The sequence below is a fragment of the Ursus arctos genome, unplaced genomic scaffold, assembly GCF_023065955.2.
Source record: "Ursus arctos isolate Adak ecotype North America unplaced genomic scaffold, UrsArc2.0 scaffold_15, whole genome shotgun sequence".
NCBI lineage: Eukaryota > Metazoa > Chordata > Mammalia > Carnivora > Ursidae > Ursus > Ursus arctos.
The window spans coordinates 58222998-58247726 of record NW_026622819.1 but is presented as its reverse complement, the minus strand read 5'-3'; the positions used below and the strand labels follow the sequence as shown (position 1 = coordinate 58247726).

Here is a 24729-nt window from a genome sequence, read left to right as displayed (position 1 = left end):
CAAGTTTGCCTTCTCAAGGAAAATTACGTTTCCCATTGCTAATGGAGCATAGCGTGAGGCCAAGGCTTGCTTATCCACGGAATGCCAGAAGCCACCCTCTTCCCTGACTTCCTGGCTCGCATACAGAAGAGAAACATTTTGAGATAAACTTGGGTGACTTTGCTTTGATGTGACAAGCCTGTTGCTAAACTCAACCATCAAGAAAGGTTTCAAGAAACACTAGTCTGGGAAACGTGATTATAACAGGAGTCTGTGGATTTACTTCTTCACCAGTAAGGCCAACCTTTCATGTCTTATTAGAAATAAAAGGCGCAATATCTCCTACAAGGCTGAACCACGAAGCCAGAGCAGTGAGATACAAAAGCCATGTGACAGTGGCAATCTCAAATTAATCGCCTCGTTACAGTCTACCACCAACCGGAAAGGCCTCCTTCATGTCCTGGATTTGGGTTAAGTTGCAATCCCTATGGTAGTTTAGAGTTTTTGCAGAGGGATGGAAACCGGCTGTTCTCTGTCCTCTGAAAATCTGCACTTTAGGCCCTCGAACAGTTCTGGGCCGCCCGAGGAGGCAGAGCTGCTTCGGTTATGTACTCTTCATTAGGCACCTCGAGCTTGTCTTCAAAGCGAAACGGAGGCGGAAGGCCTGAGCACCGGCACCACCCAGCACCTCTTGTGGGGGCTACGTGATGCCTTTGGAAGGAATAGCTCTGCAGGCAGTAATTGCCCAGCTTAATTCTTCTAGACGGAACCACTTCAGATTTATGCCAGTGAAAAGCAAACGTCGTTTGTAAGTCATTTAATTGTGTTACTGTCTCTCAACTTTATCAGACGCTGCTAAGGCCGAGAGAGCTGTGCGCGGTCCTGTGGGACGCTCTGTGGAGTGCTCCCAGGCTCGTTCTCAGTGCCCACAGCTCACAGACCCCAACGCTGCTCCTTCCAGACTCGGAACAAACTACTAATTTAACGGGTTCAAACGGTATTTGTCTCAACTCGGGATCCATGTTGAAGGCGGCATCTCTAAGACATTCGCGACCTTGATTACAGAGTACCATTAACTAGTACAGACTTAGGTTCAAACCTGGTTTATTAAGTTCTTTGGTTAAATATTGTTTCTACATCCTTTCGGAGCATTATAAGAACAAAGATAATGGTATTTTATAGAAAGACTGAAAACACATCTTTTGCTTTTTCAGAGCAAAGACTGAATTTACATTGTTTGTGCACTATTACAAATTCTTATAAGTAGGCTAGACTTATAAAAAGGTGGGGATTTTGTTGTTTGTTTTGAAAAATAGATTCTCCTGGGCTAGCCGACATCGCTGTCCTGGGACCCAGACGCACAGGAGTCTCTTGGTAAAGGCTGCTCGGCACATGGTCGGGGAGGCGGTCAGCTCACCATGTCCAGACTGCACGGCTCGGTGCTGCTGTCACTCCGCAGGGCCTCTGCCACATCTCTTCTGAAGACGGACAGGTTCTGGGTGAACCTGTGGAAAAAGGAAGAAAGGCCGGGGGCAGTGGCAAGGCGGAGGTGGTGTGCGCCTGTGGAGGATAAAGCCACTGTGGAGCTCAGGACCTTGGAGAGAGCCCCAGATGCTGGCCGAGCTCCTCCCTCCCGCCTCCACTGCGGCCATAACCTTTCTGCCACCAACATCCCCTCCCGTTTTCCCCTCTCGGAAAACAAGGGTCACCACCAGATACACCTAGACCATTTTGAGGGGCACATTGTATGGGCGTGCTATTGAAGAATTGTTTTTAAAAGTCAAATTACACACAGATAGGAATATAAAGAAATGAATCAAAGTTGATGTGCCAGGTACTGGGTTGAATTTACATATAAATTCATTTAAGCATTACAAGTCTTCCCAAAGGTAGGCATTTTTATCCTCATTTTGCAGATGAGAAAACCAGGCTAGATCCCCTGGGTTCCGATACTGGCTCCACCACTTCTTAGCGGGGTGATCTTGGATGAACACTCTCGTCTTGGCGCTCACCTGGGGCAGCCTACCTCATGGGATTGTGGGAAGTGAGAATTTACTGAATCAACGGAGACAATGCCCATACGTAGTCAACCTAGTGCACGGCACACGGAGGGCATCTGTACTCTCTTAAACAGCAGGGCATCATTTGACAGAGCAGCTCCAGAGGGGGTACTCAGATTCCCAAGCCTCAAGTGACACACTCTGCCCCCCTCAGGCATCTACGGTGTCCCCACTCAGTCTCTGCTGCTTGCCAGAGGAGAGTGGCACGGGACGAGCAGTCAAGGGTGTGTCTGCAGAGCCTATCCAACTTGGTCTTGTACTGCCAGAGCCCAGGCTGGTGACTCCACCGCACGCCGCTGTGGTTATTGCGATGACTGATGACTCACATTTCATACGGTGAAGCATCTGAATGTTACCGCTTTTATAAAAGGATGGTGCAGGCAGTCCCTCCTACCCCCCGAAAACGTTTGCTTTCTATGTTGTTCATTATGGTCTATTTCCTCCATTAGAAGCTCTGTGAGGCAAACCCCTGAACAATTAGTTCACCACTGGTATCCTCAATGCCTGGCACATAGCAGATGCTCAATGAAATTTTGTGCCCTAAATAAATGAACGGATGAAAGCGTACCTGATACTCTGGGTTCCTTTCATTTAGATCTCACTGGCAACTGCAAAACTCTGAAGGTCAGGCAGAGGGCGGAACTAATGTTTACTGCGGCTTCTGTGACCTAGGGACCCTGCTTTACTACATTCTGTCGTTTCAACATCAGAACCCATTTTGTTGGTGAGAAAACTGATCAGAGCAGTTGACTGCCTTCCTCACTGCCACACAGCCTGCAGAGGGCAGGGATAAACTTTACGCCGGAGTCCGGCTAACCTCAAAGCCTGTGCTTATTCAAGTGCTGGGAAGCCTTTCCTTGTCCTTCACTGCAGATCTGAGCTGTTCTTCTTTTGACCTTTTCAGTGAGTTATTTTTCGTATCTTCTGCTGGATTATGGAATGCGTGAGGGCACAGGCTGCATTTTATTCGGCTCTGCTTCCCTATATAGCCTAGCGTGGTGCTCAAAAAAAAAAAAAAAAGCAAATAGGGGGCCTGGGTGACTCAGCCAGTGAAGTGTCTGCCTTTGGCTCAGGTCACGATCCTAGGGACCTGGGATCGAGTCCCACATCTGGCTCTCCACTTAGTGGGGAGTCTGCTTCTCCCTCTCCCTCTGCTTGCCGCTCCCCCTGCTTGTGTTCTCTCTCTCTGTTTCAAATAAATAAATAAAATCTTAAAAAAAAGCGCAAATACCTAGTAATGTTTATTGGATGGAAATAAACCGAGTCAAGGGTTACAGGGTGTAACAGGAAAACGGCGTCAGTATGTGAGCTGCATGAAGCACCATCAGTTACTTTCCACAAGCCAGAGACGCTGAGCTTCCTGGGCAGGGCTTACCTGTCTCTGTTCTTGACGGACAGGTTCTGCTCCACTCCTTCCATCAGGTTCCTGAAGCACTGGGCAAGGACCTCCTGCTTGGGGAGAGGCTGGCTGTTTATCAGGCTTGCTCTCAGTTCACTGAAATACTGTGGGGAGACAGAACAGCCTCAGGGCCCTGACGCTAAACCTGGGCCCGAGAGAGCTGTGGGGGAGGGTCTCGACCTGCTCCATCCACTCGGAGCTCCTCACTCTCAAAGAAGCGTCGGTCCAGGCCCACGTTGAACTTTAAGCCTTTAGCGAAAACCAAAGCAAGAGATACATTCCTACACCTAAACTGTATTGTCCCCTCTCATAAAAATCTCTTGTGATAATTGCTCTACTGTCGCTGAACAATTTAGGTCCTCTGTGGGGACCGAGCCGCGTGAAGGTCTTCCTGACTCTCATCTCCACTCACCACGGAAAGGCTGGAAGAGGAAGGGCCTCTGAGGTGGAGGGGAAGAACTTAACAGGGAGAACTTGACGTGAATGGAGGAAAGGCCCAGGGTCCCCCCTCAGGCTGCGTCATCATCCATGGCTTTAGTGACTCACTCCTCACACAACCCCGGACTTTGTCCCAAGTCCCTGTCTGCTGGCTTAGGCTGGGTCTGCCCCACCGAGGCGGGGTGCTACAGGGGCTTGGTTCGTTCTGGGAGGGCCTTTCTGCACTAAGAAATACACCTGTCACACCTGGTCACAAGGAGCTGCGCAGCCCGTCTCCTCTGCTGGGGTCTGCGGGTTTCTACACACACACACGAGCTCTCACGCGACACACAGCTCATCACTGGAAACAGCTTAATTTCAGCACAAAGACAACATTTTGCCAGTCATGTGTTTATCCTTCCAAGCCCAAACAGCATGATATTTAATTTCCATCAGACATTAAAACAGCCCACATCAAAAACACACATAATTAATATGTAGTCAGACTAATACTTAAATACTATATATCAGAGGCACTACGCTTAAACCACAGTGTCTTCCCGAACAAGATTGGGAATGCACAAAACTACTTATTTTTCCCTTTTATAATGATGCAGTGACTCACACCAAATAGAAAATTATTAGTTTTTCATCCCAAACCATGAAATATTGCCTCCATCAGTAAAGTATAATATTGTGATGTCATAAGCTTTTTCTAAACACTGAATTTGCCCTTATTCCCTCTCAATCATTTTAAAAGAACTGCTCTCTTTTATAGAGCTTGGATTTAAATCACAATAACACCGAGGGAAGATGAATGACAGTGCTACTGAATGTGGCTAAAATTGGGTACTTCAGCACAGGTGAGTGATGAGACAGCTCTTCTCTTTTTGATATATTTTCTTCTTCTATTAGTTTCCTTCCAAGGCTGGGATTTCAGTTTGAATTTTAATGTATGCAGCTGCCTCTAATCTCACTGTCTTTCTCCCCAGTACTATCTTATTGTATAGACAATTCATTCTCAGAAGCAGTAATGCACTGTTCCTACTGACTGCTGGGGAGATGGGGGTGGGTTCAGGAGGGAGCTGGAGGGCCTGGGAGGCTGCCAGGGTGGTGAGTGCACTTATGAGCTGGGGACTTGTGCTCTCAGATGGACGGTGCTGGTGCCGCAGTGAGTCCCTGAGGGGGCGAAGACCACGTAGGACACTGGGGATCCCAAATATAAGAAGGAGCCAAGCAAGAAGCAAAAGGAGTTGTAGCTCGGGATCCCACAGGAAACGGGGTAGGGGAATGAGGGCGAGCTTGAAGCACTACTGTGCAAACCACCTGCTCAATGCATGGGGGCTCTGGGTTCCAGAAGAGCTGGTCTTGAGGCCTCCACTTACCTGAAGAAGATCCGAGGCCTTTGGGGAAGGGCCTTCTGGGAGAGTGTGGCCTCGCCCCAGATCGCTCAAGGTCCCGGCTCAAGCTCTGTCGCGCCTTCTGTTCTCGTCACAGCTCGGCCTGGCATACCACTCTCCTTCCCCCCCGGGGACCACCTCCTGCGGACCTTCCCGCGATCACACTCACCTTCTCGTTGAGCAGAATGAGCCCCAGGAGAGGCCTCGATACTGACCACTGGTTCCGACAGTCTTCAAAGACAATAGTGTTCATGAGGACAGACATCATCTAGAAGACAGAGTCAAATGCAGACCTCGGCTCGAGGTCCCCCAACCCCAGGTCTCTCGTTGCTCACCTTCTACCCCCACATCTTGCCAACAGCCATGAGGGCTGTTCCTGGACAAAGAGCTTTGACTCTGCAAGCCAATAACGCTGCATGTAGGAACTCTGGGCCAAGACGTCCAGCGCCCTGAGGAAGAGTTTCTACCACCGAAAGCTTTGGTGAGAACCTTCTGGGTGGACAGAAGTCAGATGCTACAGAGCTAAGAGGGTCAGTCTCTGCCTCTCAACCCTGGTCTGCTATCCTTCATGCAAGTAGCAGGTAGAAGCCCCGCTCACCTTCCTCCCTGCCTCTCATTTCGCCAGAGTTCAAGTTATGGAAAGGCAACATCTCTCAGAGGGAGGGAGAAACGGGACACATTCCATGTGACCTTGGAAGGTCCTGTTCCCTGCTGGCTCAGGCTCATTTGTTCTCCATTCACTAACTCACTCACTCGGTTCACTTTTACATGTACATACAAATGCATCCTCTTAAATTCAAAGTCTGCAAGACACCTAAGGGAGGTAAGAGAACAGGCATCTACTGCGACCTCTGCCCTGGAGGAGCCAGAAGCTTCCTGAGGCAGGGCACAGAGCAGAGAGATAGCCAGAAATCGGGCAGGGCCAAGGGCCGTGGGCTAGCCTCAGAGGGAGGATGCTTCTGGGTCTTTGAAGAGAAGATAGGGAAGATTCCATAGCGAAGGTGGCATCGTATGTTCCGGGCAGAGGAAGCAGTGCAAAAGGAGGACGGGAGAAACTGAGTGCGGCAGGAGAGAAGAGACGGGTGGGGGCAGAGAAGCCAGACCTCAGGGCCAGGCTGGTAGGCCATGGTGGGGAGCCTGGACTTCATCCTGAAGAAGCGGGAGCACGCGATGGGTTTGTGGCAAAGGAGAGACATGCTCAGATCTGCACTTAAGCAAGATCCCTCTGGGGACAAGCAGAGGCCAGGGTTCGGGATCCTGCAATTATCTGGCCAAGCAGGGAAGCAAGCTTCACTCCCCTGCGTGCAGCTGACGGTACGCTTGCCTTTCCTTGGACTCTTTACCTCCCACCTCTAGTGCTTCTGTTTCCACAGCTCCAGAGCTTCTGTGCCCCAAAGAGCGCAGGGGAAACGGCAGTTATGTGGCAAAGCTACCACCCACACGACCCCGGACTGGGCTCTGGTGACGCGTGCTCTCGTCCTCTGACACTTCCCCAATCCATCTGCCCGGCGATCTCAGGCCAGTTACTGAACATCTCTCTGTGTGTCAGTTTCATTAGCTATCAAGAGGGAAATAATAATCTAGCCCAAGAAAGCTCTGAGAATCAAATGAGATGGTGGAAATAAAAAGTGTTGCAGAGAGTAAGAAGTGCCATAAACATTTAAGGTATATGATAACAACAGCAATGAGCATCTCCGTAGTTTGAAACCCCCGTCACCATCCCACACATCATCGTCATCGTCCTTACAGCTGGGCCGGCTGCGGATGAAATCTGCCAACTGCACATTTACTGTGTGTCCAGTCTCTGGGGAGAGGCGAGGTCTTAGCCTGGCACGCTGACCATCACTTGCAGATTATGTGTTTCCATGTACAATCGGACAAGCCGCCCAAAGTCGTAGAGCCACAAATTAAATTGACAAGCAAAACTAACAGATCTATGGAGACAGTCTAAAATATTATGGGCTTCACAGTCTGAAGGCAGAATGGATAGTTTAATGGAAAAGATTAAAGTTAGAGGCACCAAACTCCTCTAGTAACTGACAAAGCACCCTGAAGTGACGCGCCAATTACTTTATATGGTTCTCCCGTGGATTCATTTGTCTGAACGCATGTATTTATGTCTGTAATAAGTAAGGGGATGTTTGAATAAAATACTTTTCTAAAAATAAAGTTGGCTAAAATGTCTAATTTTTAAAAAATTTTTTTTACTCTTCCGGAAAAATGGAGATTAGTGGGCAAATCTGCTCGAGTGCTGTTCACGTGGCAGCTCATTTCTAGAACTTTTTTTTTTTCTTTCTAATAATCCTAGAGGGTATGGGGGAAACAGCACAAGCGATGCGGCGAATTCCTTGAGAAGCTCCCCCTCTCCCAGTCTGGAGGAAGAGTGGGTGAGATGTCTCAGCACAGAATCTGTTCGAGGTAATGCAAAATCTCTGGTCGGAGGCCCTCTGTGCTCACCGACATGAACACATGAAGGCTGAAAGGAGAGGGCCCTTGGCGACTCTGCACCAGCACACCCCAGCCTGCACGGAGTCACAACGTGCCACAGGACTTGGAACAAGCAGTGCTGTGAGCAGGGCCCCGCCCCCAACTTCTGCTCACTTCCCAAACTGTGACAGGATGGCTGGAATGGCCATTTCAGCTTTGCGCCATCAAGGCTACGTTGTCCAGGGCCTTGGTCCAAAACACACACATTACCGACTGCATCATCCCAAGCAGCTCTTCTGCCCAAGCAGGGAAGGGACCATTCGGGAAGAGGAGCTGTGTGGCTTGGTCCACTCGGAAAAACCATAATCCACATTGCCTCAGCACTTACTCCTTCTCCTTCCTTCTTCCCACAGGCTGTGGCGTGAGTTTGTAGCAAATGTCCCTCAGTGAAACAAAACCAACACGGTGTGGCAGGGACAGCTTTGGAGCCAGTCAGAAATGAGGCAAAGCCAGGCCTGCCACTCACCTAACCTGGACGCTGGGCAAGTCCTTCCACTTCTCTGAGCCTTTGTTTCCTTACGTACAAAACGGGGGATTATGGCAACTACTGTGAAGGGCCGCAGTGAGGACTGACTTCCTTCATCTGTGTCAAGCACTTTGCACAGTTGGCCACCCAGCACGCACGCAATCATTACTAGTGCTCCGTTAGTGCGATTACGGTTTCCCTCTGTGGTGTGACCTAGTGGAGTTTCAGGGCTCGAGGAAGCACCCCATTTCACGCCTTCATTATATTCAGATCAATGAGATTACAGTCGCCTCGCAATTACCTAACTTCACTGAGAGTTGCAGTCAAAAAATAACCCACCGTAGGAAACAGTCCCCACGCCATCCCTATTCGGTCTGGCACGTGTATTAGCATGGAGTCTGAATGACAGCGTTTCCGCTGTTCTGAAAGCTTGTCATCTTCCAGATCCAACACAAAACTACTACAGATATCGGAGCTGGAAAGATAAGACAAAGTACTGTTGTGTCATCTGGATCTCCGTTCTCCCTTGGCCCCTCTCTTGGGCACAAGCCCGAAGCACAGTGGACCCTGCAAGCCGGCTATGCTGGCCGCGCTCCCGGCGGCGAGGTGGTGGCCACGCGCCCTCTCGTCAGCCGCCTCCGTTCCAGCGCCTGCCGACGTGGGATGAGCAGAGGTGCGGCTTGTGTTGAAGGCTCTCCTGCTAGATGGTGAGGTTGTACCCTAAGGAAGCGGGAGGCCGAGTGGCTCTAGAAGCTCGATAGGGCAGGGTGGTGGGAGTCCCATGGCCCCAGGGACTGCTGGGTGATGGCACGGCACCTGGCACACAGCAGGGGCTTAGGAAATAGCAATTGAATGAAAGAAGATACATGAATGAATGAACGAATGAATGGGAAAGGATGAATGAACTATCAAGAGCGAAAGTATAAAGAGCTAAAGAACATTTTGAAAGGGGATTGTACAAAAAACCAAGAGTTCTACTGGGTATTTACCCCAAAGATACAGACGTAGTGAAGAGAAGGGCCATATGCACCCCAATGTTCATAGCAGCATTGTCCACAATAGCTAAATCGTGGAAGGAGCCGAGATGCCCTTCAACAGATGACTGGATTAAGAAGCTGTGGTCCATATATACAATGGAATATTACTCAGCCATCAGAAAGAACAAGTTCTCAACATTTGCTGCAACATGGACGGGACTGGAGGAGATAACGCTAAGCGAAGTAAGTCAAGCAGAGAAAGACAATTATCATATGATTTCTCTCATTTATGGAACATAAGAAGTAGGAAGATCGGTAGGAGAAGAAAGGGAAGAAGAAAGGGGGGGGTAAACAGAAGGGGGAATGAGCCATGAGAGACTATGGACTCTGGGAAACAAACTGAGGGCTTCAGAGGGGAAGGGGGTGGGGGACTGGGATAGGCCAGTGATGGGTATTAAGGAGGGCACGTATTGCATGGTGCACTGGGTGTTATACGCAAGTAATGAATCATGGAACTTTACATCAAAACCTAGGGATGTACTATATGGTGACTAACATAATAAAAAAAATTATTAAAAAAAAAAAACCAAGAGTTCTGGCCTCAATCTCTGGCTAAAATCTGAAATGGGCAGGGGCGCCTGGGTGGCTCAGCGGTTAAGCGTCTGCCTTCGGCTCAGGGCGTGATCCCAGCGTTACGGGATCGAGCCCCACATCAGGCTCTTCCGCTATGAGCCTGCTTCTTCCTCTCCCATTCCCCCTGCTTGTGTTCCCTCTCTCGCTGGCTGTCTCTATCTCTGTTGAATAAATAAATAAAATCTTAAAAAAAAAAATAAAATCTGAAATGGGTAAATATGTAAATTAACACTGCTCATTTGCAAGGATCTTGCCTACGTGTGCAGAGCCTGAGAACTCTCCTGGGCCCCCGGTGTCCCTCTACCGGCAGCTCCCCGGGAGAGCCCTCGTGGGGGCTACCAGGGCTGAGGCGAATGCACCATCTTCTCTACCGACCAGCACGTGACCCCCAGAGAGGCTGTGCCCGATGAGTCTCCTCACTGCACACGGCACTAATGGGTATCGCTCACGGAAAGCTTTGTGGGTGCTCAGCACTCCGTTTGGCACATGCTGTCTCTAACCCTCAGCTAACCTTGAAGGAGGCCTTACCCTCACTTTGTAGGCTAAGCGTCTGAGGTCCCGAGCAGGAAGTTACTTGCTCCAGGCATCAGGCTACAGCTATCTGCATGTGGGGGAGAACTCAGATCCGTGCACGGGTCTGCCTGGCTCCGGAGGCCGTGCCCGCGCCATCACGCCGGCCTGCTGCCTGCCACAGTCGGGCCGTCTGCGTGCACCAACAGTGGGCTGCGGCCATCAGCAGCAGTGACCGAGGCAGCATGTCTGCCTCCTGCCCAGCCCACTGGAGCCCTGATGGTGTGGGCGGGGAGGCTCGTTTCTGGCACCTTCAGTGGGCCTCCCAGATCTGATGCCCACATGCATCTCCTCTGTTCAGCCACCCTGCCACCTGCGGAGGACTCAGGCAGCTGCTGGAATCCTCGCAATGAGAGTCCAGGGCAGCAATTCCTGGAGAGTGTGCAGACCTTCCTGCCTCCTACCTAACGCTTCTAGAAATGTGGTTAACAGATTTTCAGACTCTCAAGATGAACAATGGTAGACATAATTAATAGACTGTCTCTGGAAAATGGTCCATTGAATGTTTTTCTAAAAATAACAATTTCCCTCCCACCAAAAGTACCATGTACACAGTAATTTAAATTAACATCATTGAAAACATTAGTAAATTAAGCTAATTTCCTTTGAGTTACAATGTTCCCTACAAGGTGAACGCTTTTCACTGTTAGTGTTCTTAGAGCCTACTGAATAATGTAACTAAAAACCACCCCACAGAATTCTAAGAACTAGATGAAAAAAACTCTAGCCCTCCGTCTTGCTCCCCGCCTGTATCAGAAAGACAAAACCCTGAGGCTGGAGTGATGCCACGAACTCTGATACTGCAGGGACCGAAGCCCGGGTACAGTGACGGAAGGCCAGCTCTTCCCTCTCCTTCCCAGCCTCTTCCTCAGGGTCGTGTGCCTTTAGTTACACTGCGACCTTGCTGCCTGTTGATCCGGGAAATGGAAAATGGGAACGGCGCGAGAGTAATCTGTGTTGTCCGAGACGTGGTAGAAACAGGGCCTGAGAAGGAAGGAGGCTTTGGTTTGACAAAGGAAGGACAGCCAGAGAAAAGGTGAGAGACCCCGGATGAAGGCTCCCTGCGCCTGGATCTAAAAGGGGGTGGGGTGGGGGAGGACAAAGCAAGGATGGTCAGGGCGGTGCCCAAGAGGGTATGTTTGCAGGAGGAGGTGTCTTAATCGGTTAGGTAAGGGGCCTTAATGGGAAGAGGAGTAGAATACACAGTTCTCTACACCTCTGGCCAAGCGAGATTGTTCTTGATTTTGATACGATGTGCTGGTGAGGTTTGAGGAAGGACTATGATAAATGGACCCAAAACTGAAGAGCTGTTCCTGTCTCAGGAAGCTCTTGGTGTACGTAAGTGGCCTTTCCGAAGGCCAGTAAGACGGGAGGGGGAAGGCTGGCCCTGGCTAAAAAGAGTGAAGCAGAAACAGGATCGCCGGGAGAGTGCAGTCAGACCTGAAAGAGCGGAGAAACCTTCCACCAGCCTCCACAGTGATTTCTCCAGAGCCCCATGCGGGATGGAGATCCGGGGTCTGGGAGGATATGAACGCTGCCGAAGGAGGCAAAGCTTCCAGGTTTTCAGTGCTTGTGGAAGGAAGGGAGTTGCTGTCATTACCGAGTGCTGTTCCTGAGGCCACGTGCACAGCAGATATTGAAATGTGATCCTCCTCAAATTAGATCCTAGTCGTCCTTAGGGAAAAGGAATCAATTGTTCTCTTCGTCTGCTGTCTACTGATGTGATATTAGCAGAATGTTATGAAAAATGAAAGCAACGGACAAATAAGCATATATTTTCCTGCCTGGATTAACTAAGCCCCACCATCTCTGTTACATTAAATCTTTTAATGTCTGTACATATTAAGCACTTTCCTAAATTCTTATTGTCTTTACAGCCTCATAATAGTAGGAAGTATTTAGCACTTTAAATGAAACAAAATCAAACAAAATGCAAGATGCGGTGAGCCTCTTATTTTTAAAGAAACAAGATTGCAATCAATTATGGGTGACCCATTCTCCTTTGGAAAATCATTTGGGAGTCCTGCCTACTTGGCCTTTGCACAATGCTAGTTTTGCTCTAGAAGTAAAAAAAAAAAAAAAAAAAAAAAAAAAAAAAAAAATCAAAACATCTTTTTTACCAATAAAGGTACTGCAGGACTGGTTAGCTCAGCTGGTTTTGGTCATGTATTAGCAGTGCATATTTCCACACCTAAACCAACAGCACTCTCTTCCCCTGCCCCCTCCTCTACAGAGTTAAAGGATGCTGTTTTCCCAAGTGATAAATCGCCTAGGATATTAAAAAAACTCTTCCATCCATTGTAAAATCTAAGGAAATACACAACCTAGTTTTGCTGTTGTTTCAATTTTCTCCATTACCAGCATTACCCCTAGTTCTGAAAACATTCGTTTTAATCATAGTTTATTGGGGAAAGAATTACCTGCCAGTCTGCTGGCTTACACGAAAGAAGATAAAGTTGGAACGAAACTTCGGGATTAATTAATTGAGAGTACTGCATGTAACGTGTCTACTCTGAACGTTATGGAGCACATCACAATGAAAACAGTTTTATTTTCCATGGTTGAAATAAATTATAATAAATAATTCATTTCGATGGCAGAGACGAACTAGAGAGCAAGAGCAACAAAATTGACTGCGTTACACTGTGAGTCTCATTCTTGAATCTTCATTATCCATTTGAAACTTTTTACGAGTAGTAAATCATATTTCAAGTGGCTGCAGATCTCATAAAGCAGCTTGCTGCATTCAAATAAAACCAGAAAACCTGGGGCACTGGGAGTCTGCAGGGCTTGCCACTCAGCACTATTTGGGAAACTCTTTCTCACTCCTCTCTTGCCAGCATCAAACAGAACACTTTTCCACTTGATGTAAAAATTAAGCATCACTTGTCAAAATTGTCATCTAGGTTTCCTCTGGGTGGGAATGTTGGCAAAATCTATATGGAGAGGACTAGCCTTCCCCTCCAAAGCCATTTTCCTCTAATTTTTATTCCCGAATGAATCACTGCCACACAGCCAGGTTCTAGAACTTCTAATGGCCTCTACTAGCCATATGGGGGTCCCTAAATTAGCACATTTGTCTACGGGCTCAAGAGAGAGGGGCGCATGTGCTATGATTCTGCCTAAAAAGACCAGCCTATCTTCACAGGATGGGTGATATTTAGCTTGAACCTTAAAAGATGCATGTAAGCCTCACCGGGGAAGAAGGATGTATCAGGAAGAGGAAATAAAATGAGAAAAGACAAAGCAGACAGGGCTTGGGATGTCTGAGGAGAAGTTAGCCTCTTCTTCTGAGTAGAAAGGAGCAGAGCTGAGGGCGGGGAGCTGAAGGCTGGGCTGAGTCCAGGCTCTAAAAGGCCTGTGCTGTCATGCTAAATGCAGAAGCGAGTTCGGGCCAGTGCATAAAGGGTAGCCTTCAGAGGATTTCCGAACAATGCTGAGCTCTGGGATCTAGAACAATGACTGATGTGAGATGGGAGCAAGGCAACGATGCCTTGTCGGTACTGGAGGCAAGGGAACATGTTTAGATAGGACTGCGAAAGTCCAGCGGAGAGACGACGAGGGCCCCAGCCAAGTCTGGTAGCAGGGAGAGAGAGGGAGGAGCGGTCAGAATCCTTGAGTGCATACCCCATTTTCTTCCTAGGTAATAAAAGTTTCTAAGAAATATAACCTGCCACTGACGCTGTAGATAAAGCCAGAGCTTTAAGAGCACGGCCTCAAATGCAGGGCTGCCCATGGAGAGAAGGGGTTGGGTGCTAGATGGCCCCTGGAGAGCTAAACGCGGTGGAGAGGCTGCTGCTGTCTCCCAGACCAACAGAACAACAGTGAACTCGGGAAATAAGGAGCAGTGAGATGAACCCCAAGCAGCGGACGTATATATGCACGACGGAGAAGACTACAAGCACATGTTTATATTAAATATTCAGTGATAAAGTCAACTCTAACCGAGGCCATTCAGAATCAGGGAAGGGAGTGGGAAATAGCATGCTACTTTATTGAACAGTCATCACAACATTTCCCAATGAATATCGTATTTCAAAACAGAGCAACATCAGGCATAATGGCACGAGGGCATCTCATGCAGTCATCCAAGCAGAGTGCAATGAATATTGTATTTCATAATAAATATATTATCCTTACAGTAGGAGGTTCAATGTTTCATTGTCTCTCATCTGTCACTACATTCTCCTTGATTTCCTGAAGGGGTTTAGTTAGATGGACCTAAAAATCTTCATAACCAACAGTGGAGGATTATTTTACTTATTATGTTCAAATGATTTTGTGTGGGGAGAGAAAAGTATTTTTGTGGTGCATTCACAGGGCCCTCGGAAGCATTTTCCATTAAAGATTAGTCTAGAGTTTATGTTTAAACCACAGAGGACAGCATGCTGCCTTTCAGATTTGAGGGTTTTTATTTATAGTCATCTAAATGGCAGAAAGTGCTGGCCAGGAGGCCAAGGAGATGATTCAAAGAGTTACTGAGATTTGGAAGCTCTTTTGCCCTAATAATTACACAGGAAGCCTATGGAATGATAGGAATAGAACCCTGTTCCCTGATTTATTCAGACATTTACTGACCACCTACTTTGTGCCAAGCTCTGTGTCACACCGTGGGGACATACAGATGAACAAGGCACAGTCCCAGCCTTCAAAAGAGCTCACAGTCAAGTAGGGAAGGAAGGAGATACAGAGCTTATAAACCACGACAACACAGCATAGCAAGCGCCATAAACAGAGGCTTGCACAGGAGGCTTTAAGAGACCAGAGGAGGCTGCTGAACTCTGCCTTGGGGTGGGGGCCAGGCGAGGAAGGCTTCCCAGGTGACACGTGGAGCTGTCGGAGAGAATAAGCCAAGTCCAACAGGCAGACAGGCCGGAGGATGGGTGAGCAGGTGCAAAGGTGTGGAGAAGTATTTGGGGGACGGCGAGCAGTTCTGTGGGACTGGAGAGGGTGTGGAGGGGGCGGTGGTGGCAGGGGAAGTGGAGTAGGTGGGCAGGGGCCAGATCTTGTGAAGGGCCTAGTAATGGGTGCTACAGAACATGGGCCTTATTGTGCAGGCAATGGGGTGCCATTCAAGGTGAATGAATCTGGCGGTGACACAGAAGGACAAACCGCTGGTGGAGCGCCTCTCCAGACGGCCTGATCCTTTAGGAGACCTGGGCCGTCTGACTTCCCATCCGTCTGACAGATGCAGCTCTGCTCCTGTTCCAGGATGGGAAGGTCACACACACAGGTTACCTGGCCGGCCTGCACCCCCGTCAGGGCGGATCTGGGCTCCCTCTTCGCTGGCTCTGCGGCCAGTACCCTGGGAACCAGCACCGCCATTGCCTCCCTTGGCCTGCCGCGCATAACTTACTAGTGTCCCCTGTCAGGGGTGGTTCTCTTTGTCAGGAAGCTTTTTATTGATGTTCAACCTTCATTTTCCCTTTCTTAATAATACCCCATTACGCCAATACTCCATTGTGCCATGCTAAGTAATTCCCTTTCCTCCTTGGCATCACATCTCCAAGTATTTATGGACTCATCAAATGCCCCATTTAGTTGTCACTTAGGCACGCTATACATATTTAGCTTCTTTAATCTGGCCCCATAAGCCAGCCCTTCCATTCTCCTAAGTCACTTGAGTTCCTTTCCTCCAGGTTTCTGTCAATTTGTCCCCAGCCTCTCCGTCACGCAGGGGGCTCAGGAAGAGGATGGGGTTGGGGAGGGAGGGTTTGCTCCTTCTGTGGGAGCACATCATTTGCTGAGGGCAGAACTTCTACCTTCAAGTGCAGACTCCAAAACAGGCCAGGCCTCTGGAGGGCTAAGAGCCCCTCTCGTGACGTCCCAGGGTTCTCTCACCCGCACACGTTTCCAGTCACTAATATTCCACTCTCAGCTCTCATTATGTGCCAGGGGCACACAGGCAGCACGCACGTATTAAGTGCCTACTATGTGTCGCGTGCTGTGCCAGGGGCTTCTCCCTCCTTCTTTCCCTCTCCCTCTTCCTGTCTCACACTTATTCAGCGCTCAGACTTACTGAGCGCCTACTATGTGCCAGGCACTGTGGTACCGAATTGAACACAAGGTGGTCCCTGTGGCCTTATGAAGCTCCTGGAGCCTAAGTATTTACCAATCTCTTATTGCCCACCCGTCAAGCTGCTTCCTTCCAATCCTAAAGGGTCTCTGAGAAACCAGCCTTAAATGCACTTAACTCTAATTGATGCTTTTAGTTCTCTGAGTAGACCTTCGTCCTATCTAAAACTAGATGCCACATTAAGTCCGGGCATTAACACAGAGCTCTTGCTTAGAATTTTCTTTCTGGGGGGTCTCTCTGGGGCCTGAGAGAGTTCTCTCCAGGCCTTGCACTTCTCATCGCTCCTTCTTGGAAGTTTACTTCACATTCCTTATTCACATGACCTCCACTAAGTATGCACGTCAATGTTTTTCTTTTCCATGGTAGCGATGTTCCGAGTTATGGGGCAGGCTGAGGAGTGACAGAATGGGAAAGAGCTAAGGTGAGGCGTCTTGGCTGAAGTCTTGGGGAGTCTGGGCATGAGACCTGAGGAGGCTAGCCAGCTACCTGATTCTGGGGGCCAGACCCAATAAGGCTGAGAATTGCCCTGGTTGAGATGCCAGTATCTTTGAAGAGGTAAAGTTACGACACCAAGGACACAGGAAGTAGTACAACTCGTATTCAAAGCCAGGTACGTTGACTGCAAAATCTGCTCTGATTGTAGCAAAGCAGAAAATCCTAACAAATACAGAATTTGCAACTAAACAACTCCGAAAGGAGGATGGAGTTTTGTCCATCTAGAAAGCACCGTCTGCACTTTCCTAAGCATGATAAGGGATGAAGAATTAACATTCTTGGTGGCAAAGCATACAAAGCAGCAGTAGCGCATGACAGGCCAGAGGGTTAGGGAACCTTTACGTCATTTGTAAGTAGTGATCAGACTGTAAGCAAATAAGAAGTTTTCTTGAACATCCTAGATGAGCTCATAGCCTCACCAATGGTTGCTGCTGGTTAAACTTTCCAAGAATCGAGGCAGAAAATGAATATGAAAGTTCAGTTCACAAATCTAGTACCCACTCATATGCTTCGGGAAAATTTCCCATTGTTTATCCTTCAAGTACGTGAAAAACCAGTGATAACTGCAAAACGAATAAATCAAGCCATCACTAAGCCGACCCTCACTTTACACAGTGCCATTCTTTCAAGAAATTCAAAGAGCTTCTCATACCGTTCACAATGCCACTTGGGAGAGATAAAGGTGGGAGGAATGCCAGGAGAGGAGGGTGGGTTAAAGCCCCGGGAAGCCTTGGTATGGCGAAAACTATGTGAGATCTAGAGACAACGAAGCCTCAGTTCGAGTCTCAGTGCTGCTATTTACTGGCTGCGTGACTTTGCCTCTCTGCAGGTCTGCACACTTGTCCCGTGCAGGCACTGTGGGTTTAATCTGTGGGTGTACCTATACTCCCAAGTTCAGGAAATAAACCCTATTGGCCCTACTGCCTCACTAGAGTTGCTGTGAGACTCAGAGGAGACATTAGGTGTGAAGACATGTCCATGGAAAGAGTCTTAAAGTTTATTCCCATTCTTCCCACCACAAGGTGATGCCTGGAGTATGTAGGAAGAATGAGGGAGGAGAAGTCAGTTTGGGGCCAAGAATCAAATCCAAACGACACCGTCCCCGCCCCCACCCCCACCAGTGAGGGTTTGTGATCCCGAGAATGCGTGTCACATGGAGAACTCTAAGAAAAGGCAGAACACATGTGTGGGACTAAGAAGACCTAGGTAATCTGGCTGAAGTCAAGGCCTTGGGATTTCCTGGAAAGTACACTTTTTACCTTTATACATATGAACAGCAGGGATATGCTCTCCTTAGGGACATAAAGAAGTTACCGGTACCTGTACACTGTTTGTCAAATTTTACATATTTATTGGATACGTTCTCTGTGTTAGGTAGGTCTATACTCATTGGTCCATTTCGTCCTCACATTTCCTGAGTCAAGAATCTTTTGGCTGTGAAGACAGCAACTACCACAGGCAGAAGTGAGGCCTAAAAGGGGTGACTTGAGGACCCCTGGGTTAGGCAATGCAGTTTGGGTCTCTTGGCGGCTGGGAAGGCTGCCAGGAAGGCCAGTGGGATCTTTCTCAGTCTCTCTCTGGGGCTGCTGGTCTCCTTCAAGATCCTCCCAGCATGCCTGCTGCTTTTTTCTCTTGCTGTCGACTGGCTACTTCTCTGGGCATGCAGCAGGGGTGGCTGCCACATGGCTCTCGGTTTTTCAAGCCTTCAAGTCAAGTGAACATCTTCTAAATGCCAGTTTCTAAGTCTAGGGAAGCGCACTCAGTGAGCCAATGTGGGTCAAGTGCTTACCTCTTGTCTAATCAGTTCTCAAAGGAAGGGCCCTTGGCTCAATCAAGGATTTATAAACGAAAGAATGTTGCATGTCCCACCCTGCCCCCTCCTGCCCTACCGATCCTGTCTTTAGGTCACGTAGTAGTGGACAGTGGTTAAGAGCACAGGGTTCTGCTACTTAGAAGCTGTTATGATAGTGACTGGGCTGCCTGGCTTCTTGAAGCTGCACAAGGATATTTTGATTATAAAATGCAGAAAAGAACATCTGCCTCCCCAAGTAGTGAAACTTTATGAATACAGATATAAATACAAATGAGAAATATATGTATTTAAGCACTTAGCACAGAGCCTAACATATGATAATTATTTCTACTTCTTTTTCATCCTAATCATTCATCACCACCATTGTCTGTGTCTGAACTTGCTCCTCCGTAGTGACCTCTTAGGTCTTAGCGACCCTGCAGGAAACAGGCTTCTATTACAGGATGGAAGAAAAGTCTAGATCTTTCACAAGGAGGTGTGGAAGTTCTTTCACTTTGGAGTGGTAGGGTGAAGAAACACTTCTAACTCAAGCTTTTCCGGTCAAGATAATCAGCTTCTCTGTGATATCCATACTGGTGAGCCCTGGCCTGGCTTGGGTATGACACAGGGTCCTTCTGGTGAGCCCTGGCCTGGCTTGGGTATGACACAGGAAGACGGTCTCAGGTGCCATATTCACACATCACAGAAATACTGCTCAGTGCACGAAGACCACACTTGTGTTAAAACGTGGGAGTGCTAATCTTGAGTGACTTCTGTTTGTGAAATATCGCTAAATGCTGCTCCGTGCACCACGTCAGCATAAAAAGGCAGCTGTCTTCTGCAGAACTACTGAGAGCAGACAAAACCATCCCTTTAGAACACAGACTGTGAGGGCGCTTGGGTGGCTCAGTCACTGAAGCGTCTGACTCTTGATATTGGCTCAGGTCATGATCTCAGGGTTGTGATCTCAGGGCCCCGAGATTGAGTCCTGCATTGGGCATGGAGCCTGGTTAAGATTCTCTCTCTCCCCCTCTCTCTGCCCCCCCCCCCCATGCACACTCACTCTCTGAAAAAGAAAAAAAAAAAAAAGAACACAGATTGTGAGATACTTCCTCAAAGTTGGTATCAATATTTAATCAATGGATTAGAAATTTTCCTTGCAGAGGCTTTAAAAAAGGACACATTTTGGGAACTTTTAATTTACAATGATAGCCAATTATGCCGATCACCACTAATGAAGAGGCTAAAAACTATTTTGCTTGCCATTTGGCATATTGGGTGAGAGATTTGTTATCGAGCATGCCTAATTATTTTGGGCGAAACCTGTATAAAACTGCATTTTTTCCCATATGCAATGTTCTCTATCTGTTTTACATGAATATGAAGGAAAAGGTATGGCCGTTGTTCATCTTTTACAGCTCCTTTGCTATTCTGAGAACATTTGCTATGACTACACAGCAAAACTGACGGTGCTGAAGTGTAAATAAAAGAACGGTGACAGATTGCAGTCACTTTAATTCATAAAGGAAATAGTTGGAGCCCCTGGGAATGCCGAATCGAGCCCCTAGCACTCAGTGACTTCATGCTAAGTCACAAACTACATCAGATATTTTAGTTTAAACACAAAGGCTAATGGACATGTGACTTATTTATTTCAAATTCTTCTTTATGAAGAGCCGGCTCTTTTTCTCTTTTTTTTTAGCTCTTTGGAAAACATTATACTTCCCCTCTTCTATAAACATACAAATATAATTGCAAAATGACATCATTCTGTTTTCATTTAATTACCCCTGAAATGCTTTCTATTTAATATTCATTACTCAAAAGCTAATTTAAAAGAGAAAGAGATGCGACTTATTAAAAAAGATGTACTGTCATTCACAGCAATAGTTATCTAATATACAGAAGTTAATAAAGCAGATTAATCTACAAGTCCCTTTAAGCCATTCTTGAGTTTCGAACAACTGCCTCTTTGACCTTTCACCTTCATGCTGTGCACCAGTCGCAGGTGGCGGCTGTACAGACATTATGGCTGCGCGTTCGAACGCGGAATCTTTTCTTGCTTTGCTTCTGACCAGCAGCTGACCCTGTAGGAGTGATTGTTTCTGGTGCCGGCCTAAAGGCTACATAAACCAGGAGCAGATAAACAAAAGGCTACATATACCAGCTGCCTTGCCTAAGGGTACCGTCCTAGGCTGACACCTCCACTCCTTCTCCAGCGTCCCAAATTGCTCCTTGTTTGTTTCCATACATGCATTTCATCCTCGGTACATTGTGCAAGGGGTGGGCGTAGGAGAAAACCCCCTAAAACAACAAAAAAAAACCCCGTCCCTTCTTTCGAACTTGACTTTTGAGTATTGCATGTCAAACTGTGTTATTATGATGCTAATCTAGGCCTGATTTAGCAACTTTAATAAGAGGCTAAACCCTCTTGTAATTAGATAATAAAATTTTATTATGTATTTTAATATTAAAAGTCTTAAAATCAAACTCTTCAAATCATACACTGCTACAGAACTAAGGTACTTAAATATCATAGCCCCAGAAAATGGGAACTTGAAAAAGCACATTGTGGCTAATTTTTCATTCTCAGAAATGTAAACATGGAATTCCTATGTGGTGGCAGGGAAAGCTCCAACACTCTTAATTATGTGCAGGGAAGAATGAATCTATTCAAGTATGAAGCACACTGTACCATTTCCAGCAACAGCGTGAGATGGCTTTGACAGTTATTTCTTGGATACAAATTACACAAGTATAAAAACAATCCCCATAATGATTAAATGCAGTTATGTACATAGGAGAATACCAGTGCAAATGGTAACATATTTAAATGGTTTTTCCTTCATTAAAAAAAATTATATATGATATTAAACCATCAATCATTGCTGAGGCACAGGAGCTTCAATGTATTGTCACTGGTTGAAATAAATGACTTGGAGACTGAATTCTGGCTCATTCAATATGGTGTCTCTGCTGTTGCTTAGTCACCCAACTCTCTGCTGGTTTGGGCTACATCTGGTGGATTCCATCCCTTTCAATTAATAAGGCAAGTTATGCTATCAATGGATTACATCTTTAAACTGTGCTTAGAGGTAGAAAAACACATGTCCTAGTGAAAAAAAACAACAACACTTCTCTGTTCTGTTAACCATTTGGAATAATATTTGAAGAGCTTATTTCTTTCTTCACCCATGTTTAGGATGACATTTGCTTGTGGAATTTCAGCAGGATTGGTATAGAGTATATAAAGGTGTAATCTCCCTCTAGCATTCCCATTTCGTTTATGATGTAGCAGTCTATGACCATGCTGGCTTTGAAACCTAAAGTCACTGCCTGTGGACTGTGATTCTGCAAATTAATTCTGGTGGGTTTGTTTTGTGGATACTCATTGATCAATACAAGGTGTCAGGCTCTGCTAGATGCTGAGACAAGTATCAAGCTGGAAGTGATCTTTGGGGAAGAAAAGGGATTCTGTTAAAGACAGATATTAGAGCTCGGATGATAATTTGATGATTCATAAATCAAGAACAGGTTTTTATTTTAACCAATTTTTCTGTTTTAAAATACCATTTTTTTGGTTATACCTGAAACAGTCATTCAACAAATATTTCCATAACAAAAATATAACCCAAATGGCAAAGATAGGTTATATAACAAAAAATTTGGACTAGAATCATCCTTCTACAGATGGATCAATGATTTTATAATATCACAGATAAGATGCCACTTTAGTAAAAAAAAAAAAAAACAAAACAACCCTAGTTTTTCTATTTTTAAAATTATATACTTTAATTCTCTAAACTGATCTTTAGGGGTGATGGTTACAAATTCATCACTCAATAGTTTTACTCCCCTCTGGACTTTTATTATGTGGCTGTTACCTAGATACTTTTGTCCAACCCTGGTCCTCTCATATATTCTGATTTAATCCTTAGTAATTAGACTGTGTGTACACACACACACACACACTTACTTAACCAAACTGAACTTGAATTTTTGCCTTAGACAAACACGGTTATTTTGAAGATTAAAAAAAAATGTTTGGGAGGTGTTAACCGAGTTTCACTGACTGTTGACTGCATCCATTCTGTATGCAAAGACACAACTCAAATGCAAATAAATGCCCTCTTTAACTTTTAATAGACACCTATGTATAGAATCAAATGTGAGAGCAAAATAACAGCATCCTTTTTAAGCAAGTAGTCAAAAAAGTGTGATTCAAAAATTATTAAAACATCAGCAGTGCCACATGGGGTGGCTGTGAGAAATATCAGGGATCATGCTGTGGGAGACCTTAGTTCTGAAATCCTCTAGGGTTACATAATATATCGGTGGAAAACTGGTAACCAGACATACAGTGCTGGCCTGCAGAGTGTTCTCCCTTCTTTGTCTTGTCTTAAATTTTCAGTCAGTGGCCAACATCAAAAAACCTGGCTTTCTGGTTCTCTTTGGGGAAGGGGGAGGTAACCTCCGTAGAGGTGGCAAACACTGGGTCCTACCTTCTTACAACGCAAGAATGAGGTGGCCCTGTGTGGAGGCTGTGCCCGTAGCACTGAGATGTGTACTCAACTTGGGTTCCTTTCCTAAGCTTCGAGTTTTCTGCTTGGCTCTCTAGGCATCTTAGTTTTTGATACTTTGTAGAATGGAGAGGATAGGGAGAGGGATGTTCAAGCTATCACTTTGAGCCTTGCCAATGTGAGAAGCCCTTAAGAGCTAAGGGCACCCAGTAGTAGAAGCAGCTTCCTTTAGAGAAGAGAAGCTGTTCGCAACTAGAAAGAAGTGACAACTGGCCTAGAGATGCACTGGGTATGGGGGATGGATATAGAGCACCTGTTGCCTCCCCACCTTCATTTCACAGCTGCCATATTGCCTCTAACTGAGAAAAGCCAGGTTGGAACAAACCTCAAGAGCTACCTCAAAGACATTAAAGGAAAAGAACACAGGCACATCGTGAGACAGTGACGCTATTAGATGCCGGCGGCCTCCTCGAGGGTACGTGTCCCACTCCATTTTATACTCTCAGTGTCTGGCAATTAATGACTGGGTGTGGGTGTAGGGTAAGGGAGCGGAAGGTCTGTTCACTCTGCCTCAGTGACGGTGGGAAGCACAAGGCTCTCTGTACCAGCTGGCAAAGCAACCTCCCTCTCCCTTGCCCACTGCCTCTCTGGGTCACTGCCCATCTGTTTCGTCCCGGCTACAGCACCAAGTTGGGGTATAGGATAACTGCTCTAAATCATTCTACCTTAAGGATGGCCCCGGTGGGACTTACTGGAAGCTCAACTTGCCTCAGTGTGAGTGATGAAAACATATATCCCACCTCAGACTAGTAGCCGCCAACAAACTATAGCTTTGTGGTCAAGCATGTGAACTCCGTAGTTCAACAGGCCAGAATTTTCGTTTTTCCACTTACTATGTGTGACCTTGGGCAAGTTAGTTACTTATTAATCTTTTTGCACCTCAGTTTCTATATTTACAAAGTGGCCATCATAATAATACCATTTCACAGACATACTGTGATGACTGAATCAGATTCCATGCATACGTAAAAAGCTTAAGCTACTGTGTGCGCACAGTAAGCGCTTACATTTTGCCAATGTCATTTTTTCCTAGAAATAAATACAGAGTCCTCGCACAGAGTGCTGTGAAGACCAAGATCGAGGCAGCATGTGCAAAAACCAGTTCTGTCCTGGAACATGAGTTCCTGCTTTCTACTTTTGGTGTCTAATGACCTCTCCCTGGCTTCCTTTAAACCCTCTATACCCATGTTGTCCTCTGATCTAGTTGTGAATGTTCTTTCAGTGTGTGTTTTGGGTACCAATCTACTGCCATATTTTTGATAAGAAAGTGGCAAATCAACCAGACTGAGCTCATGGGTCATGTGGAGGGCACACTTTCTATTTAGGGTCTGCTAGAAATGCCTGTAATAACATTAGGAAATCTGGCTAATTATTTTTTAAGCCGATAAGAGACAGGAA

At 46.7% G+C, this 24729-nt stretch overlaps 1 protein-coding gene across 9 annotated transcripts in view; it reads right to left on the bottom strand.

The window, feature by feature from the left end:
* Positions 1-1066: 1066 nt before the first annotated feature.
* Positions 1067-24729, bottom strand: part of RANBP17 (RAN binding protein 17) — a 319843-nt gene continuing 296180 nt past the window's right edge. For 7 of the 9 annotated variants that reach the window (XM_044388576.3, XM_026510957.4, XM_044388578.3 and 4 more), the window contains 3 exons: positions 5425-5523; positions 3415-3542; positions 1067-1484 (listed from right to left, as the gene is read on the bottom strand). In XM_044388576.3, the coding sequence (XP_044244511.2) occupies positions 1388-1484; positions 3415-3542; positions 5425-5523 (324 nt within the window). In that variant the 3' untranslated portion in view covers positions 1067-1387. The remainder of the gene's footprint in view (positions 1485-3414; positions 3543-5424; positions 5524-24729) is intronic. The other 2 variants (XM_044388577.3, XM_048224259.2) reach the window with 1 other exon arrangement.